At 40.0% G+C, this 21,675-nt stretch overlaps 1 protein-coding gene across 2 annotated transcripts in view; it reads right to left on the bottom strand.

Moving 5' to 3' along the window:
- ITGBL1 (integrin subunit beta like 1) overlaps positions 1 to 21,675 on the bottom strand; it is a gene marked incomplete at both ends in the record, with an annotated part of 147,762 nt that overhangs the window by 90,954 nt on the left and 35,133 nt on the right. The window contains one exon of one of the 2 annotated variants that reach the window (XM_084234580.1): positions 979 to 1,125. The exons of the other annotated variant lie outside the window; for it this stretch is intronic. Coding sequence (XP_084090706.1) covers positions 979 to 1,125 — 147 coding nt within the window. The remainder of the gene's footprint in view (positions 1 to 978; positions 1,126 to 21,675) is intronic. 2 annotated transcript variants of the gene reach the window in all.

The raw sequence follows: 21,675 nt of genomic DNA, 5'->3' as shown, positions 1-21,675 counted from the left end.
CATATGGAATAATTCGTTGCTGATTAGACAATAGATTTTATAGATTGCAGAAGGTCTCTACCAACTGTGTGCCAGAAGGGAGGATATTCAAGTTGTCAAATGCTCACCTTTTATTCATAGAATACTGACTAGCGCCTCCAGCTCTGCATAAGAATTTCTCTGAGAGCTGTAAAAAGTTACTAGAGTCCAGCCCAGACCCCAAAGCAATCGAATCAGACCATGTAATGAGGGACAAGAGCTTTCTAGGGTTCAGTCAGGTGGGATTCACAACACACACTGACTCTGAGGTTCCCTGTACTCAAATGTTAAAAGAATAATTCAATAGAGTAACTGTGGCCAACACCATAGAGACCCAAACCATACTTGATTTTGTTTTATTGGGATCTGGTAATTCATGTTGACCACTTCTCCCTAAATTTCTAAGCAATATTTCTAAACGACTTCTATGAGACATGAAAGTATTTTGATCAACAAGAAATCACCCTCTTTCCCTATATATTCCCATTTCCTATCATCACTTCACTGTATTCTTTGAGCTTCACATCCAGTACAACTGAAACTTCTATGCCAAAGGAAAAAAGATTGGCTCCATTTGATGCTATGGTATAAATTCAAAGCACCTTTAATCTGTTTCAGAAAATAATTAAGTCCATTTATGCAACTCCTTTTTAAAAGATTTACACTGACATTCAAAGTCATGCTCACACTTTACATAAAACTTGGTGGCGATACTTCCGGGGAACACTGTTGGAAGGAGGTTTTGGAAACAGCTGGAGAATATCCAATTTGCCAGGCTCAGCAAGAGGACGGTGTTTTTTTTTTTAATTTTCCTATCAATTTATCTGAATTTCACTTCTGAAAAATATACTCAAAAGCAGGCTCACTCAGAGGTTCGACCTTTCTGGACGCCCACACATTTTCATTAAAAACCAGAATTTGATGTTTCACTTACTAATTTTCATAGGCTAGAACTCGTACCTGCATTCGAACAGATGATATCTTGAGAATTCTTGCACATCTGGTTGCTTTCTTTCTTTGTCAGGTCACAGTGAGTGGGGTACTGGCAGGCAGCCCCCCACCATCCGGGCTCACACTCGCACTTACCACAGTCACACTTGCCGTGGCCTGAGGATTGAATGACACCCAGTTAGGCTCTGAGAGTTTTCAAAGGAAATCATTCTTGTAACTACAAGCCTGAAGTCTGAAGTATAAAAAATTCGAACATTCATTTTACAGTCGCTGAGGGGAAATGCTATTATAGACAGCATAATGGAGTATGTGAGTTTTATCTCCATCATCAACTTTGATAGATCATTCTCAAAATACTGAATTAATGCATAGGGCCATTAAAATAGATAATAAATGATAGTTCTAATAAACCACAAGGTCAGAAATTTAGCCCTGAAAAAGAAAAAAATCCACCTAGCAACTATACATTTAAGAGAGAAAAGCCCAGTAAAAATTATTTTCATTTAAATGCATTTTATGACACATGAGACCCCACCTTTGTATGAGTTATCTTACATGAAACACCACTAGGCTGACCATTGGCCTTACATATATTTGAATATATTTTACTGTAGTAAAAATTATGTGTATGTTAACTACCACCTTGGGATAGTTGGATATGAAATAAAGGGGATATATTTTATTTCATGATGAGAAAAATTGATTTGGGAATCAAAAAGCTCAGAGTTACATTCATCTATCTCCACAGAGACTTCCCAACTTTTCATGCCCTCAAATCAATGTGCTGTTTTATTGTGATATTAATTTGATTAAGTCCTTCTTGATGCCTAAGTGTTTAGTGACCACATATAGTCTGTCCTGCACACAAAATATGAATAATCCTCGACCCTTGTCCTCAGGGATCTTGCAATCTTCACAGCTGAGGCTGATATGCAAAGAGGAATGTGTATCTTCAGCCAGGAATGTTTGTCAGATGTTAAGTTGCACAATACAGTGTATGACCTAAAGAAATAAGAAGGGAGAGACTTTCTGGACTGTTTGAGGTATAACTGAACCTTAAAATGTGAGCAGAATTTGAGTGGGCTCTAGGCCAGAGTATTCTTACATTATTTAAGATAATAATACTGTCTTAAAGCCTGAAATTCATAGGGCACAGTGGAATGGCATCACTGATCTGGTGCCAATAGTCATTCAATGTGGCAGCCAAAATCTGTAAGATGAGATCCAGATGGCCTGGCCATTCAGAATGAATGGCTTGGAGGCAGCCCATGTGGGCTTATGCAGTAGACCCTGAATTTGTGATTGGCTGTGCCTTCAAAAGTCCTGTGCACAAAATCTGTGTCCCTATAAATGATTCTATTTCCATTGCATTTTTCCAATTAATCTGTTTTACAAACAAAGCCTTGGGTGCACCTTAATTACAATTCATTGTATTCCATGCACATTACCCTGTCAAATTGATTATGTCATTTTGCATTCCTGTCCGACCCGACCGATATTGTCAATCTCAGTCAACTTGGTGTCATTTACAAGCATAATCTCTCCTGCCAACCATCTAGTCTATTTATAAAGGTATTAAGTCAAATTCTTGAAGTGGCTAAGCCTCTTTTGCTAAATGAAGTATCTTGATAAGTATAATGACTCTAATAATATTAGTGTATTAGGTTGATCCACATGAGATCACCACTTTTATAAGTTGCATATCAGCATATCACCTATTTCTCATGACTCATGCCAATAAAAAGGCTTCTCAACAACAAAATAGAAATGAGTTTGAAGATAAGCTAGTAATTTTTTGCTTAATCTAGAATAAAAGAATATTCAATGCTCCTTTTATACTGGACTGGTCATTGTTAGTCAGATCCTAAAGATGTATATACAACAGATGGGTAATAGTGTGGGGGTCAAAGGTTACAGACTTTTTAAATGGAAGGGATATTAAAAAATAGGGGGGAATGTACAGATGATAGAGAAGACCCATCCTTCCCAATTGGATCTCATGGAACATCAGCAGAAGCAATATTTTAAGGTGCTCATACCCCAAATGCGGTCCATGGAGGTCATTTCAGAAACACCTTCTATAAATTACTGGATAGTGAAATAAACATGGGAAAGAGTTCCATCATTAAGATCAAATAGGATCGGGTCATTTGCCTTTATGTTGTTTCTAAATTTAGTGTTCCATGAGGTACATCATGAATTTCCTCAGATATCCTACTATGACATAGCTATTTCACTTTAGGTAGATCAGTATAAACCACTTATGGGGGGGGCTAAGGGTCCCCTTGTCCTCAGAACGTGAATTAACAGCCAAGACCAACACTGTCAAATAATTCATTTTTCACTTTACCTTCAGCATCTGATTAGAGATAAATGACCCGATAGGATCGGGTCATTTGCCTTTATGGTGTTTCTAAATTTTATGCTTAGTAAAGATCTTTTTAAAATATATATATATATATTTTAAATTAAAGTGACATTGGTGGACAACACACTGTATGTTTTATGTGATTAAGAGCTGTAAGACCCCACCTCTTGAGGTGGATGTGACCACACCACACCCACCACCAAGGCACCCAGATCTCCACCACTGTTCATTGTGCTGCCCCCACGCCCCCTCCATCTTTCCCCCACTGGCACCTGTTTTACTCTCCGACTCTAGGGCCTGTTTTCCATCTGGTGTTGTCTGACTCATTATTTCTCTATATTCACATATGGGTGAAACCATCCAGGATTTCTAGTAAAGACCTCCTGATTCCCTTTCCTCCATTGAGGAAGCCAAATAGGATTCAATATTTGACTGTCGATAATACCCTGTAGAATCTTATTTGGAGATAAACATACATTTTTTAACAGAGAAAATAATCTTCAGACTATTTTCCCTTTATCCAAGGTGAGTGCGAGTATAGCAGCCTCAGAGAACTAGGTCGCTTATCATCGTGGCAAGGTAATCTTCATAACAGTGCCAATAATATGGCTTCAAGACAATTCCCTTTTTCAAAATAATTGATCCACTGTGTATAGTTTCCTAGGGCTGCCATCCAAACTACCCTAATCTGAAGCACTTAAAACTGCAGAAATTTACTCTTTCCCAGTTCTGAACCCCAGAGACCTGACATCAAGGTATCCATAGATTGGTCCCCTTTGGAGGCTCTGAACAAGGGACAGTGTCTACTTGCCATGGGGGTCACCTGCAGGTGTGGCGCTCTGTGGCTTGTCAGGCTGACTTCCAACATGCTTTACGTGACTTTCCCTCGCTTCCCCTTTGTGTCTGTCTTCACAGCTTTCTCCTTTGAAAGGCACCAGTCCTTGCATTGCGAGCCTGTCTGGCTTCAGTATGACCTCATCTTAATTTCACTACCTCTCCGAAGCCCCTGCTTCCAAATATCATATTCACCTGCTCCAGAGTGGGACTTCATTCATCTTTTGGAGAGACACAGTTCAACTGCACTAGTGCAACCCATAGATACTGATTATTATTCTCTTCCTAACTCAGATTTATGTAAAAAAAAAATGGGCACATTTTCCTCTTAGATATGAACATAAACTGGCACCAAGCCCCTTACTCCCCATTCCTACTTGATACTGGGAGGGGCTGAGTATCGCTACAGGCATCCAGGCACCTGCCACACTTGCTCACAGCTCTGCTCAGCCTCCCTCTCGGGGATGGCTCCACAAAAGTGCTCTTTAACCTCCAGTCCAGCCCAAAGATGTGAGCCCTGCCATGTGCCTCAGGGGAAATCCCAGCAGGCTGTGGAAGAGATGTGGGAACTTGGGGAGTGGAAAGTTTTGGGTCCCAGGCATCTCAGTCTAGGATAGCACAGGTGATAGGTTCCAGCCCCCTGGTCACCATGTCACCTTGGCCTGTGAGACATCCATCCCACCCCAGGCTTGGAAATGATGACTCATGACTGGAAGAGGATCCCCTAAATCATGGGGTCCACAAGAGCAACCTGAAATCCTAACCAACAAAGCATCTGCTATCCTGGCTGTCTAGACTACCCCAGCACCCCATAACTCTACACTAACTACGAGGTCTCCTGAAACCCTAAGGTAGTGTGTTTGTGTGTGTGTGCGTGTGTGTGTGAGTGTGTGTGTGATTCTTGCATGAATTTGGGATATATGTTTAACCTGATGAAAATTACTACCTAAGAATCAGTCAAAGTATTGTGTCTTGATTTGCTATAACTTATATTTCATCCCTTGATTTCAAGTCACAGAATTCTAATTTTCCTATTAATTCAGTAACTCCCTAGGACACCCCTGCTATAAGCTGTCAGAAAGTGGACCATAAAGAAAAGTTGCTGACAGCTTGGTCGAATTGACTGAAAAAAAAAATGAAATAACTGTCTTGTGAGCAAGTAAAAGAACTTTAAGTCAGGCATTGTCTGTGACACAAGGCTCAGTCAACAGAAAAATAAATATTGATAGTTGGCATAGAGACTAAATTGAGCTCATTTGTTCTCACTTTTAAAATGTTTTAGTAACTCAAGGGGTATTTTATAAAATTTAAAAAACAACTCATGGACAAGGGAGGAAATATTTTTAAATGAGTTGTCACTTTAATTCCTTCAAAATAATTGAAATCTACTTCAATAAGTAGAGCGTTTAAATGGAGAATAACAACACAGAGGGGCCAGTCTTGTTTTTAAGATAGAATAATCTGTCTCTCTGTTCATCCTGACAGAAAAACATGAGACTTTTGGATCAAAGTCAAAGGACTGGGTCACTCATACCGAGAGCAGTCGCTGAAATAGCCACTTCATCAGTCATGTCAGCCTCAGGACCACAGGACAAAGATCAGGTGATGCTTGCAAATGTAGGAGGTTGTGTGACAGAGGAGGGACTCCTATGCTAGGGAACCCGGCTCTTACAGCGGGAAGCAAGCATGTCTGAACTTGCCCAGAAGGAGACATTGTTCTATTACACTGGGTTACAAATGAAATTTCCTCAGCTCCCTTGGAGAGTGATTTCCAAATCCCTATCCTTATCAATATCTTAGCTCCTACAGATACACTTTACTAACAAATCCATGCTGTTCCATTGCATACAGCCACAATAACTTAGCATCCTACATTGGAGAGATTTTTAAGAGTTTTGATCATTTAATACTATAAACAGCGTTGCCATACGTATTTTCCCTTACTCATGCATATTTATGCCGAAATTATGAATAGATCTGAGGGTAAATTATTATAAATGGAGTTTATGTGAAAGGGTATGAGTATCATTAAGATTTTAATATAGACAAATTTGTTTCTTCCAATGCTATGCCAAACACACCCCCACCAACAATGTATGAAGACACACTTGTCAACACATAGTACACACTATTCTCAAATAACATGTGTTGATTGAGCATTATAATCCACACTGCATGTTTTCACTGACATCCACTAGGGATTAGGTTCAACATCTTCTAATCGGTTCACAAATCATTTTTGTTTATAAATAAAACAATTTTGGAGAGAGGAGTCAATTATGTTAAGTTATAGTTAATACATAGTAGATTCATATAGTCTACAGATATACACTAGTGTATAGTGAGAAATAGTCAATATTAATTAATTTGATGACTGTATTTCTTATTCCTTGTGGGGAATCATTTTTTCAGATGGATATTTTGTTTTAGGTATGTAAGATCTAAATCACATCATATTTTCTTTCTATAACTTTCCTTCTATGTCAATATAAATTAGAGGACTCAAGTGTAGTTCAAAAACCTGTTTCACATACTTGAAATTATAATTATCTTTCAAATGACTTCTGCAAATGACTCATTCACTCTAACACCGGCAAATTATGGTACATGGTTTGCATAGACATTAATAATAAGCTTTAATTCATATGACATTTAATGCTTGGTTCAAATATAGTTTCTATCTATGTAATAAAAGTTCAACATAGGATTAATAAACTCTCATAAAAGTATTGCACAATTATTTTTTATTAAACTGCAACTAACTAACTATAGACAATTATGACTAAAACTCTATTGCTTCTCACAGGAAGAATCCTGTTTCCCTTTATCAAATGAGAATATAAGCTATATTTAGAAACCATTTTAAGGTAAAATGCCTGGGATTTGATTACAGTAATTTAACAGGTTATGATCCATCAAAACCATTAATTCTCTAGGAAAGGAGAGGAATATTTCTGCTTTATATGAAAAACACAGGTACCTTTAATTAATGGTTTAAATTATTTGTTTAATCAGAATTATTGAATCTCAGATGCTCAGTAAGTTTGGCAGAATGCCGTATACTAAATGAAATAAATTGTTCAGCTATTAAAAGTTACACTTTCATTTCAACTTAACTTTTGTCAAAGACACACATGGCAACAGCATCACCAGAACTGCTACAGGTTGTCAGTTTCAAAGCCTGTCTTTGAAATGACATATATCACTAAGGACTAATTTGCACATAAAATTATTTTGAGCGAGTATATTTCTGTATACTAAGATATATATATATATTTCTATATATTTAAGATATATAGTCTATTTTTAAGTATTGCATAAATGACTTAGCCAAAATTGTCTTACTTCTTGGTGTTCTTTTCAAATAAAGAGATAAACTAGCCTAGAGAGTCAATTTTGGACAGTTGGGCTGGCTTTCGGGCAGTCAGACAGACATAATTTTTCTGCAATTCAAACTGTAATAATCAACTGTATCTCAATATGTATTTTACACGTCCTAGGAGACTGGGCATGGAATGGGATGGAAGGCAGCATTTAAAGTTGTCACGCAATCGGCTCACCATTCTAGTGATATGGGTGGGGTGCCAGAACAGGTTTAGGAAATGATGTATGGAAAGTCATCAACTAAAATATCCACCTTAAATACAGAGCTGAACAAAAAGTTTCAGGGATAGATTTGGACTTTTAGCAGTAAACGTAATGTAATATATACACACAGTGATTCTCAATGACACACCTGAAACTTATAACTTAAAATAACTCACATTTAAAGACACAATGCAGTGCTATGTCAACAAAATGATTTAAATAAATAAACTAATAATAAATAAATAAAAGCTATAAAAGTAAAAATAAATAAAAAATAAAATAATCTTACCTACATCTACCAAAAAAGTTTGTTTGGTACTATTGATTTTAATTAAATATTTAAAAGTCATTGGTTACTTGAATATACACAAATATATTCTGTCATCCCCAAATGTTGATTCCGGCATACCTAAGATGAATATCATACCAAATCAACTCCAGGGATATGAGTAAGACTTAGAGTTTGGAATCAATTTTCATTTCCATTCAAAAGCTTTTTAATATTTACCACTTAAGTGGAAGCCTGGAAAATATTAGAAAACAATCATTTAGTTACCTTAAGTCTACCCCCCCAAAAATAGTCATCAAGTATCTTCCAGAAACAGTGTACTGAGTTTATTTGGGGACAGTGCTTCAATTTCCAGTATTGTAACAGAGACAGAGCATTACCTGTGTCAGCCTATCCCAGAGAGAAGGAAAGCTATATAATGCCTGGCTACATGACACTAAGCCACCTAAACTGGCAGAGCTGGGTCTGTGCTCACCCGGGGATCCAAGCTGAAAGTTGGTGTCCCTTAATATGATAAAAATGCAGAAGGGTCATGGCAGACACTCCCAGGACAGTGCTGAGGGCTGTGCCTGCTTGACAGTGCTAAGATTTTGAAATCTGACCACTAAGTCTTTTAATGACAAAATTAATATAATTAACCTCTTAGACTAAACCTTTCGTATTTAGTCTTGAAACTCTAACAGGTTGTCCTGTGATGATGGTATTCAGCATCAACCTAAGCTCCGCTGAATATTGATATTAAATCCTAGACATCGCACATGTTTTGTGACTATTGCCACCAATAGGAATTTTTTATTTTCTCTTACAAATAATCCTAGGTTATTTAATTATAGGTCTTTAAATAACTGCAACAAAAATTGGACCTAATGTTAGATGTTAGGACCTAATGCTTCTGGGCTTCCACTGATAACTATAATCATCCCTGGCATAGCGAAGTGCTATTATTTATATTCATTACTTATGTCAATTGTTTCACTTTATGAAAAGCATTACGACAAAGAAAACATTTTGCAAGTTTATGGTTTAAAATTGTTTTGCATCTGTACATTCTCATTTATAACTTCATGATGGAGAAGAATTAATTACATAAGTCTGATTTCCTTTCCTCTTTCTAACCTGATGTGCCAGGGAGTGAAGGGGACTCGACCAAAAAAAAAAACCCAATATTTTGAGAATCTACGGAGCTTATAAATTAGAAAAATTAAAGGGGGGAGGACCTTATTTTTCCAAAATACCCACAACCATGTAAACACATGTTACCTCAATAAAAAAAAAATTTAAAAGGAAATAACTGGAAGCTGCTAATCAGTTCAACAGTTTATTGGAAACTGTTGTTCCTCGGATACAAGGGGCCCTAAAATGTGTTTTCAGTCTCATAGTCACCCTAATGAGTCAAGATCTCATCAGCATACTCCCTAGACCCATTCCTAACTTTCCAAAGCGTGTCTCACCATTGAGATATCAAGCAGCGCAGCATGAATATCCATCATAAATGATGAATCCTACTATGCCAGATGGATGAAATTTAGAGATTAAACTAGGCTCGATCTTTGTGTTAAATTTTTGTAAAGCAAGAGCCATCTCTGGAAATTACCAAAAATCATCAAATAATTTAAATATATATTAAAAGTATCAGGATAATATTCATCTTTATTACAAGAAAAATTCCCAGGGAGTACATACCAGCGTAAATACACTTGACTTTCAGTTTTGGTTCTGGAGGTTCCCCCATCAACCGGGAAGGGACAGGGATGTAGCAAACAGGGACAAAAACAATCGCAATGGGGACCCACTATCTAAGTGCAACTGTGGGCACAGGAGTGTGAGGAGAAATATCACCCTGATGGCAGAATCCTGTTGTGCTTGGAAGTAATTCCAAAAAGGAAAAAGATAATCACTAGTACCATTGTTACTACTCTTAAGAAGGATAAGATATTCTAGCAAGTGTTAGCATACTATTGTCTACAAAGAAAACTGCAAATGTCACTTGATTCTCTAGTAAAATATGTAGGGGAACTCTCCACATATTTCACTAGAGAATCAAGTGACATTTGCAGTTTTCTTTGAAAAAATAAAAATGATTCCCCCTCATCTCACTTAGAGGGGCATAGATTAATCACTCTTAACTGCAATAAAAAACGGTTCTGTCGCCTACATTAGACCAGCAAGTGACACTGATTTGGCCACATTCCATTATTCTCAGCCTCATGCCTTGCCCCTAACAGACCTGGTCTGAGAAGCAATGACTCAAGCTTCGCAGTGGGTCCTGGCAGGTGGAAGACAGTCCCTCCCACCAGCTGGTCCTGAATCACTGGAAGTGACACGCTCGTTCTGGGACTAATTTGAAGATTACACTGATGGAATCACACAGAGCACTTGGTTTTATTTTCTCTGTGCAGTCACAGGCACGCAAGACACTGATGCACACCCATTTTAAGTTCCAAGTGCCAAGAGAATAAAAACAGGCGACCCTGATGGTGAACACCGCCTCCCCCCAGTGAATAAGTGGTGTGTCGCGTGTGACATTTGCAGAGTCACCTGCACGAATTACAAGTCAGGTTTTCTAAGATGAAAAACAAACCATCTTGGATGAGTCTGAATCTGGCCCAGACGGCTCGCTGTCAATAAAGGTACACGGTATTTTTGCCCAAATATGCTATCTGGATATTAAAAACTCATTAATATGACATTCAGTTAGCAAAAACACGTTCCATTTCCAATGCCGTGGGTGGTTTGCTGTGGGCTCGGGACTCTCCGGAGCCAGTGCTGTGGCCGGGATGGTGGAATCCCCGAAGCCCACCGGGGTGGATAGTGAAGGGGGGGTGAACTTGGGAAGAGGAAAAGGCTACTTTCTTTGCTCTCCAGAAATTTAGGGTCATTGACAGGTGACTGAACACTTCCAGCAAAATAATCATTACCCTATGAAATCCTGTGTGTGAGACCATATAAGCATTTCAAGCACAAAGGAGCCAAGGAGAGCAATTCCTTTTATTCCGTAGAACAGGTATATCCTAGGAAAGGTAGCTGAAGAGTGAATTTTCATCAAGGGGCATTATTTTCATTTAGCTTACTTTTTGAATTAACACAAAAGGAAAAAAAAAACCCTTGCATGATCTAAGTTTTGCTTTATTCCTTAATTTCACTACTTATTTTATTATTTATTTATTGTGGTAATATTGGTTTATAACATTGCATATGATTTAGAGGTATAGGATCCTACTCTTTGGCGGTATGTTACCACACCACACCTACCACCAAGGCACCCAAAGTCCTCCACGAAGGCCACTGTGCCCCCTCCCCAACTCACCCTCTGTCTCTCCCCATCTGGTAGCACAGTTCTATAGTCAGATTTATGGGCTTTGTTATTTTTTTGGTTTTACCTGACTCTTTCATTGTTGTTGTTTCTCTAAGGTCCACATAAAAATGACATCATTGGGTATCTGTCTCCTGATTTATTTCACTCAGCATTATCCATGTTGTAAGAGTTTATCATTGTTTACGGCTGAGTAGTATTCCATTGTGTATATAAACCACATCTTCCTGATGCACTCATCTGTCTCTGGCACTTAGTTGTTTTCATAAGTTGGTTATTGTAACTAGGGCTGTGGTAAACAGAGGGATATGAATATCCCTTTGAATTAGTGCTTCTCTCTCCTAAGCTACCTAGGAGTGGAATTGCTAGATCATATGTTAGTTGATAAGATTCTGAAGGCGATTCATACTGTTAAGATCGATCAAAGTACTGAGGGAGAGCGAAGCAAACTAGATTTATCCCACAAAACAACCTGGAGTTAGATATTCACATCCTTCCTAAGGATACTTTTTAATCACCATCTCAGGCTGAAGAAGTTACCCCAAGACAAGAGTGACTTAAAAACTAAACAGGAATTTTCAGGCTTTTGCTAAAGAAGACAAGCAGACACTGGTTTTGCTGACTGGAGCCTCAGGGTAATGACTGGATCTTTAATGTTTTCATTCATCATCATACCAGGGCTCAGAAACTGCAAATGTGTGGCCATTTTCCCCAGGGTGGGGAGAGGGAGGAGGAGAAATGTGACCCGGCTTCAAGGTGGACTCAAGTCAGTTCGCCTTGGGGCTTCATGCTGATGTACATGGAGAAGAGGACCCGCCAGGAGTGGGGGGCAGTGGTGCAAGGACCCGGGGCCCACTGACCCCTGGTGGGGTTTCATCCAGCCTGGAGCAGCGCCCCCTACAGTCCACCCCCGCACTTTGGTCCCATGTAAGCCTCTTGAAATCCTAAGGAAAGGAAGAATCCTACAGTGGCCAAGATCAGCTCCTCACGATACTGGCCTGGTCACGGAAGCTGGAGTGTGCCACTCGGAATCAGAATCACGGCTGGTTAGAAGGGAGCGGGCACGTAGGCAACATCTGCACCTGCAGACCACGCTCCTTGCCCTGCGCACAAGATTGCCACGAGCAGCCACCACTGAGCATCGGTGTTCTAAGCCAGTGTTTACATACTATTTTTTGCTAAAGAGATCCCAAACTCCTGAGGAGAGAAGATAAGCTTGAACAGTTTGAGAAAGTGCCATCAGTGGCTTAGCAGTAGATTCCTCTATAGACTTTAAGAACTCAGCAGTGATGAGCCTCCTGGTGGTTTAAGGGTTAAGTCTCAGGGTTATGAAGTGATCCACCAGCCACTGTGGCATTGTTCCAGGGCAGGGAGAGGGGCAGCCCAGACCCCGCAAACCTGCCTGCCCTAAATAGGTTCTGCCATCCGCCGCATCAACACAAAACATATGAGGCTTTAATGGGAAGGGACTGTAACACAATAGGAAACAATCCAGGAAAGGCAAAGAATCTAGTTTCTAAATGAAGCACCCAAAGTGACCCGTCCCCTCGTGGGTAAAAGTCCACCCAAGCAGGATTGGCCCAGAGCAAGGCCCCAAAGCCTGCCACAAGTCTAAAGCATCTTCCAGCGGGGTCTCACAGAAAAGGATCAGAAACAACAGACAAGTCTCGGAGGCAAAGAGCAAAATCAACATCAAGACAAAATCCGCCATTGTCACCTCCCCACGGGTCTCTCACCCACATCTGTGTCACCCCGTCCATGACCACAAGGCAAGTATAGTTTCTTCACATGTCTCTCGGCTCCCTGTGCCTCCTCCAGGTCTCCTTCTGGCTCCATCCTGCTTCCTTCCTTCCTCAGTCTCCTCTGCAGCTTCTTCTCTCCCTGCTCAGCTCCACCCTCCCTTGGGTGGGGCAGGGAACCTGGAAACTCCCCCTTTCCTGGGGACCATACTGTGACAGCTTGAGTTCAATCCCCAGCCACAGAAGTGACCCACAGGGTGCAGCAGACCTCTCTTGTCTCCCCGCTGCTCCCCTCAGCAGTGTATTTCAGTAGATCGCCCTGTTCTGCTCCCCACTCTGTCTTCCGGTGTGTCCTCTCTCCTCTCACCACCTCCACACCACGCACCTCTGGCCTACACCCCAGTTTTTATATGCATAAATAAACAAATCTTAAAAAAAAACAAAACTCAGCAATACAAGGTTTTTTTTATTGTTTTGTTTTGTTTTGTTTTGTTTTGTTTTGTTTTGTTTTTGCTGGTCTCCTTGGCCCTGGGCTGGGAATTCAGGGTTTTTTGTCTTTAAAGTTGAAATGTAAATATCAAGCATTGCTTGGGGCAGAAAGAGGCAAATCAAGGTTGGCACATCCCCAAGGAGTTCCTGTCTTTTCACACCCAGAAGGAGTGAAGAGAAAAGCCACACTTCTCCCTGGGGACCAGCAAGGCTTAATGTCACCTCATCTGGGGGAATATCGGAGGTAGAAACCTTTGCAGATAAATGTCAGGAGATGCTTCGGAGTCAAAGTTCATCTTGTGCCGATTTGATTTTACAGAGTCTAGAAGGGAGTGAACTTGCTTTCTAAAGGGTAAAGCAGCATGGAAACAAACGGAATTGCAGCTTTGGCGCCTTTCTGCCAGACCCCAGGAGCACTCATTGCCTTACAAGAGACTTTTTGGACAATAAACTAAAGTATTTCCACATGCTTATCCCTAAATAACATACACGAGCAAGAGGAATGACAATTAGCAAAGACCTTACTGAATGGAATCTAACCCATAAAATTTTTCTTGATTTTTAATGCAAAGACTCCATGAGACTCATAAAGCATAACTAACTTGTGTCCTATCATGATACCCAGTCACTGTCATATTTTTATATCTTTTCTTTTGCATGTGCCTATTTGGAGCTACAGATTAACAAGGATCTTAAAATACTGTCAACTACCAGTTCAACAGAGTGGATTTCTCTGAACAGAAATCGGGTGCTGATACCCAGTGAATATTGCCAATTCGAGGTCCTGTGAATCTTGGGGACAGGCTGAACCAGATTTGTAGCTCTGTGATCTTAAACACAACTAACTCTACTTGAACTTCCAAAATAGAGTTGGGCACTGATCATTTCATACCCACAGCTCCTTTAGACATGGCAGTCTACGCCTAAGGATTAGGCGTCTTAAGCACCTCTGTCTTCCGGAGAGAAAGCAGTGGTGAGCGCAGAGGAGGCAGGGAAAGGCCTGCACCGAGAAATACCATTTCCAAAGACAGATTAGAAGAGAATTCAAAACACTGCTTGAAAACTATTTCAAAAAGTACAAGATAAACCAAAATGAGTTCCATTCCTTATCCCGGTCTCCAAAGGAAAAATAATAGTATTTCTTAGACCAGAAGAACATGATGGAGAAGGGGGGAGCAGATTGTTTTATTTTCCTCTGCCACACAATATTTCAGTCTTACAGTCAAAAAGACAGCATCTAGGTGTGGGTGTATAATTGAGTTAATCAGCCCCTCCACGTTGTTATTCTCTTGGATGCACATTTAAGTGCAGAAATAAGGAATGCATTCTTGAAGAGAAGTAATTGAAAAGGAGAAAATGGCTAAGGAGCATTTTCATTTACTGATGAGACATGAATTGTGGTTTGAAAACATCACAGAGAAGATCCATCTGATGACTCATTTGAAATGTTTCACCTGGATTCCGAGGCTTCCTAAAGGTGCTATTTTCGTTTTGTTTTGTTTTGAAATTTGCTCTCCTGTAAATTTATGATCCTATGTGACTCTGTAATAGACTGGCCTCCAGGAAAAGGGGAGGTTCCAGGTTCCCTGCCCCAGGAAGGGTGGAGCTGACCAAGGAGGAGGAGAAGCTGAAGAGGGGACTGGAGAAGGAAGGAAGATTAGGGAGCCAGAAGGACACCGGGAGGAGGCACAGGGAGCAGAGACATGTGAAGAAGCTGCACTTGCTTCTTGGTCCTGGACTGGTTGAAAGAGATATGGGTGAGGCTCGTGGGGAGGCTGACGATGGCAGCTTTTATCTTGATTTTAATTTTGCTCCTTCTGTCTTAGACCTGCTCGTCGGCCCTTTCTGCCCCTTCTCTATGGGTCCCCACCAGGAGGTGCCTTACACTTGGGGCAGGTTTCAGGCCTCAGCAACCCTGCTTTGGGCCAACACTGTTTGGCTGGACATTTGCCCATGAGGGGATGGGTCACTCTGGGTGCTTGATTTGGAAAATTTGTTCTTCACCTTTTCTGTATTGCACACTAATTATATTAACATTCCTTTCCATTAAAGGTCTTACCCACTAGAGTATGTTTTGTCTCGATGCAGCGAATGGTAGAACAGGCAGGTTTGGGGGTTTGGGGATGGCAAAGCCAGATAAATGACCATAAATAAAACAAAAAATGGCAAATGTGTCTGCTTCTCCTAGAAAGCCATCAAGTTGCTCTGGTCAGCCTCAGCGCCTGCGGCTGGTTCTCAAGTAACACAAGTTATTGAAGGCCCACAGAGAGAGCAATCCTTGCCTTCTACTCCAGTGGAAATACCCATGGTTCATGACAATAGTCCCCTCACCAGCCCCTCAAGGAAGCACCACCATGTTGTCTTATATGCTAGTGGGCTAACAAAAATATATACAGTGCGGGCCTCCCTGGTGGCCTAGAGTTAAGTCTCAGAGCTAGCATCACTATGGCCAGAGTTCCATGCCTGCCAGGGAGCTGGCCCACATGGCGGCCCTCTCCTGTCTCACCCGCTGCTCCCCTCAACAGTGTATTTCAGTGAATCTGTCTGTTCTGCTCCCCACTCTGTCTCTGGTGAATCTTCTCACCTCCCGCACCTCTGGCCTGCACCCCAGTTCTTCTACACACATACACACAAATATACACAGTTCATTTTTCAGGATTATATGTCAATATATATGTAAATATATACTTTTATAGATCTCTGTAAATATATACTTATATATGTTCAGACAATTATTTATGTATATATACATTTATATCTGAGTTGTGATTAAAAACTGTACTAAAAATCATCAGTTCTATTTGACATCATTCATAAAAAATGTATTTGTACCCAAATTAACCAGAGCCTATATTTTTTCAGTGACATCACTGAGCACTGGTGCAGCTAAGCCATCCCACGGCCTCCAGAAGCAAAGTCCAGGACATCATTGAATCACTTTGTTTCAACAGAAATGTCTCCTTCCTGGGGCTTGTTCTTGTACAAGAACACAGTGGGTTTGGCACCTGTTCCCCCTAAAGGAAAATACAGCATAAATTCCTACAACACCTTTTATTTGATGCGAACTTCATGTGAGTTGCACTTTGTATTTTGATGCTTAGATGGAAGGAATATGGGCGCCCTCTGGTGGCAGATGTCGGCAGGACGTGCTGGCTGGGCAGCCCAAGTGCCCTCGCCTGGGGCAGCAGCTGCACATCTGGATGGAAGGACCCATGTGCCCCAAGTTCAGCCGTGAGTGCGAGGGTGTGAGGACGTGCACACAGCAGACCCACGTGGCTCCCACTCTTTAAGGCAGTATTTTCAGGGGTTGCTTGAGACCCAAGGTTAAACTCTGATATAAAAGGGGAATCAAAGGATTTAAAATTCAGCTATTAAATGCAGGTGATTTTGACAACAATGCGGGAAATGAAATTTCATGATATTAGCAGATAGAATTATTTTTACATATAAGGAGAAGGAATTTTCATATTTTAGTGGAGATAATTATTAATAGATCTAATTCACTTGTTTGTGTGTTGATCATCCTTTGTATTATTCTCTGACTATGCAGATGACATCAAAGAAGAAATGAGAGATTTTAGAAAATTAGTCCTAAAAATGATTCCTAACTAAAAAATGAAAATTAGATGTTATTCAGTAACCAGCACCTCGGTGACCTGGAAGGGTTGATGCACTTCTTACAGCGATTAGTTTTTTTCCAAGGGAGACATTCACTGGAGGCTATCAAGCCTTGGTAATTTCAATACTGAAACTTAGCAAGTTTTTAGCTGATGTCTACACCATTTTGGTTGCTTTCAGATGCACATTTCCCTTTATCTTCAATCCAGCAATAAACGTTTACTTAATTATAAGGTTTGTATAAGCCAATCAACACACTTCATACAATGTAAAAGATGAGGATGGGTAGGACAGAATATTTCATATAGACTATTTGTCTTCTAATTTTAGAATATGTCCTCATTTATATATCATCAGATGAAAATACAGAGCATAAATTAAACGTTAGAAATGTTTCACATCTCACAATACAAAGCAATAACTCATAAAAAGCATTATAATTTAGGGCATTAATTTCATATGATTAAACTCAAACATTTAAATAAATAAGTGTTTTATATGTATATCTATAAATACTCAGGGCAGTACCTCATACTCAGTGATTGCAGAAAAATTAAAAAGAACTATACATTATACATTATTAAGTTGTGTTTTTAGATCAGGAAGTATAACATGTGAAATATTTTCCAAGATCATTTTTATCTAGAATATTATTAGCCCACAATAATTACTGCAGATGTGAATAATACATCCTTATTAAGAATTCATTACTTGTAGGTCAATTTCAGAACTTGATTTCACAGGGTCAATGGTGCTCCATTAATCTGAAGTGCAATTATGAAAGACCATATCAAAAGCTTTAGACTTGCAAGTGCAAGGGAATTATAAAGGCACAGGAATTCTAGCCTTACCCCAAATGCTAATTTTGATTAGCAAAAATCATTTTAAGGAGCCTCTGATTTCTCTTTTAAAATTATAATATTCTCTTAAAGGCATAAGAAATTGGGGGAACTTGGGGAAATTGTTCTTATCATGATCAGAACAATGACATTATTTTGGCACCAAGTAATAATGTTCTAAAACTTGGTGTGCACAGAATCACAAGAGAAGTCCTGTGGTTCTCCAAGCTCCATAGCAGAAATCCTGATTTACTAAGTCTTACCATGGCCTGACCTCACATCACAGCAGACATGTACCCACCAGATCGGGGGGGGGGGGGGGCGCCTTCCAGGGTATTTCACATCTGTTATATCTGGTAGGAGAGTGGTTTCAAACCCTCATCATTTTCATACCCTCCGTTGTCTTCAGCATACTTCCTAGAATAGCATAATCACTCACTAAATGTTTGTTAAGTGAAAGAATGGAAGATTTTTAGTAAAGGAAGAATTTCCAGACAAAATGAATTCACAGCACACATGAAAGTATTTCCTGCCACACAAATCACACTAATGGGCAGGACACCAAACCACTGCTATGTCCTGGTACAGGACACGCCCAAGCAATGATCTGGTATATCGTGCTGTAATATATTCTGAATTCCTGCTTCAGAGAACAAGGCACAGATGTCAGACCTGTGGGGGAAGGAGGGGGCAGCCTTGGCAAGCAGATCAACATAAGGGAAGTTCATCAAAAGAAAAGACAAACCACTTACCCCAGAGCATGAGAGCACAACGTGTCTGTCTTAATCTCTCCAGCTTGTAAGAAGAAAACCACTGATTGAGTTGTTTGTGAATAATGGTGATCTATTTCTCACCATTCTGGAGGCTGGGGAGTTCAAGATCAAGGTGCAGGAAGATTGGGTGTCCGGTGAGAACCCCCCTTCAGGTTCATATGTGAATGTCTTCTTGCTGTGTCCTCACAGGGCGGAAAGGGTGAGGTCTCTCTTAAAATAATCCCCCTCTCTGACTAATAGTTGCACTTACTCCTGTCATTTTGAGTGACCCTACAATTCTCTACTCCTCTCATTTTGTCTATTCTCAGTTGTCACTTTATTCCAAGCTCAAATGGACAGCTCTTAAGGTCTCTTCTATAAAGGGCACTAATACCATTCATGAGGTCTCCACCCTCGTGTTCTAAAAACCTCCCAAAGGCACCCCTTTTTACTGTTCTAATGGGAATTAAAATAGCAATGTAAATCTTGGGGGTCACAAACGTTCATCCCATGGCAGGCGTCCCCTGGCCAAGGTTCTCACTAACACTTCTGATTCTCAAAGGAGCATACATCCCATCAGAAAGGCCTTCATGTTTACTTCCAACCTGCAAATGATAGTCCCACAAACCTAGAGCTCCAGTGAGATGCTCACACATGACGTGTGTCCAATGATGCAAGACCTCGTGCTCTCGCAAAGGTGCGTGTCCATCTGTTCACAACTTCTCGGGGAAAAATAAACATGAAACATGGATCTAACAAAGGAAACATGGAATCTAAACTCCACATTTCTAAATCTGCAACTTGTTAAGGAGAAAATGGGAATAAGTGGAGATAAATCTTTCTGAGAAAAGGGGACAGAAGTGTCTTACGATGCAGAGGTGGAGGGACAAGAATAGACCCAGAGTTGGAAAGAAAAGGGGAAGGCAAGCTGAACAAAGCCACCCTGGCCAAGAATAAATGAGGGGGAAACACAGGAGCATAGCAAATGCAAGACACAAACATGGAGTAAATGAAACCAGGGCATCGCATATATTGGCAAGTGGAAAGGGAGTGTCCACTTCAGCTGGGAAGTGAAATGACTTAACCAAGATCAGACACATTCAGGGGAAACAATTATTAAACTAGTCATTCTTCTCTATTCTATTTTGAAAAATATCCAGGAAGAGAATGGGAAATAATATTAATTTGTAGAACTAGTGAGTCTACCAATGTAGGCCTTATAAATAAGAACCCAGAAAGGAGGTTCAGAATTGAGTGTTAAGGAGAGAGAATTGTAGGGAAACTCAAAATGCACAGGAATAAGTGCTACTATTAGTCAGAGAGGGTATTATTTTAAGAACACTCCCTTAGGTATTTTTATCAGCATCATAAAAATAGTCCACAAAGAAAGAAGTAGAAGGAGTACTAGACCAGTTCTTCAGACATAGACAAAATTCCAAATTAGAACCACAGCATTTAAATCAGCCTGCAAACAGAGAGGAATTACATATTTTGATTTGTCTGAAATATTTTGATTTGTCTGAGAGAAGGAATTCTCTCTCCCTTAGCTGAAGCCATCAAGGAGACTATTTCATCATGTTTTCTTTTGTAGCATAACTGCCACAAATTGAGAGGTTTAAAACACTTATTTATTATATCACAGGTTATGCAGATTAAAAACAACAACCACCACCACCTGTGGTCATAATGCATCTGGGTTCTCTGCTCAAGAGGTCAAAAGGCTACTATGAAGGCCAATGTCTGCCCATGTTCTCATCCGATGGTTTGAATAGGGGAAAGTTCCCCCCAACCCAACCCCCGCCCCTGCAGTGTCTCTCCAGTTGTTGGTGAAATCCATTTCCTGTGATTGGAAGACTTATGACAACTTGCCTCTATAAAACCAGTGAAGGATGGAAAGCGTTCTGTAACTTTGAGTCTCTAACTTAGGGAAGAAATGGACTTTCTGTTAAGAGCTCAATAAATTAGGTCAATTCCATTTAGAATAATCTCCCTTTTGATTAGTTCTAAATAGACTGACAAAACATCCTCACATTTGCCAGTGAGTTAACATAGTCATTGGTGCGACATACTATCCCTTTTGCCATATTGTACTAGTTAAAGTTAACTCCCAGGTTCTAGTCAAAGATGAAGGATCACACAGGGTGTGACTCTTTGGGGGTTCACTTAGACTGCGTCTGCCACACTACTTTGTACGCAATTACTCTTCCTTTACACTCAATTCTGTACCTCCTTTCAGAGTTCTCATTTATAATGCCCTACAGAGGTAAACTCATAGTTTCTGCAAATTAAATTCACCTCCCATTCTCTTCCTGCAGTCAAAAAAAAAAAAAAAAGCCAATAAATGAGGGAAATCAGCAAAGGGCAGATTTAATTTTTCTAGTATTCTTCGTTCTCTGAAGGTCAGTGCATATTCTGTCTACGCAGGCACATTGTTAAATTAAATTAATTATTGCAGTAAATCATCACAGTTGTAAAACAATTCTGACTTGAAGTTAGCAACAGGAAATTTAAGAAGAATGTCTTTCAAAGAGATTAGTCTAAAGAGTTTCAGTTGATATTTAGCACTTTAAAGCAATTATAGGAGTGCCTGTGACTTGCACATGATGTGACTTGCCTGTTCATTCTAGAATGGTTCTCTGCTTTGCTAAATCCGTATTTCCTCCCATGCATCCTTGCCTAGGGAAAGTCACTGCCATTAGGTCCATAAATAAACCCTTCTGAAGAATAATAATGATAGCATCTGATGACAATGTTGAAACAATCACATCGTGCTAAGCAAACCAGGCTTGATGGCATCATTCCCTTTCGAACATGGACATGATAGCACTTCATGCTTTTAAATAAAGTTAAAATGAGGGGTGAGTATTTTGTTTTGAC

Source organism: Talpa europaea, assembly GCF_964194135.1.
Source record: "Talpa europaea genome assembly, chromosome: 6".
In the NCBI taxonomy this organism is placed as follows: domain Eukaryota; kingdom Metazoa; phylum Chordata; class Mammalia; order Eulipotyphla; family Talpidae; genus Talpa; species Talpa europaea.
The sequence above is the reverse complement of the archived record's forward strand: the minus strand, read 5'-3'. Positions and strand labels throughout refer to the sequence as shown.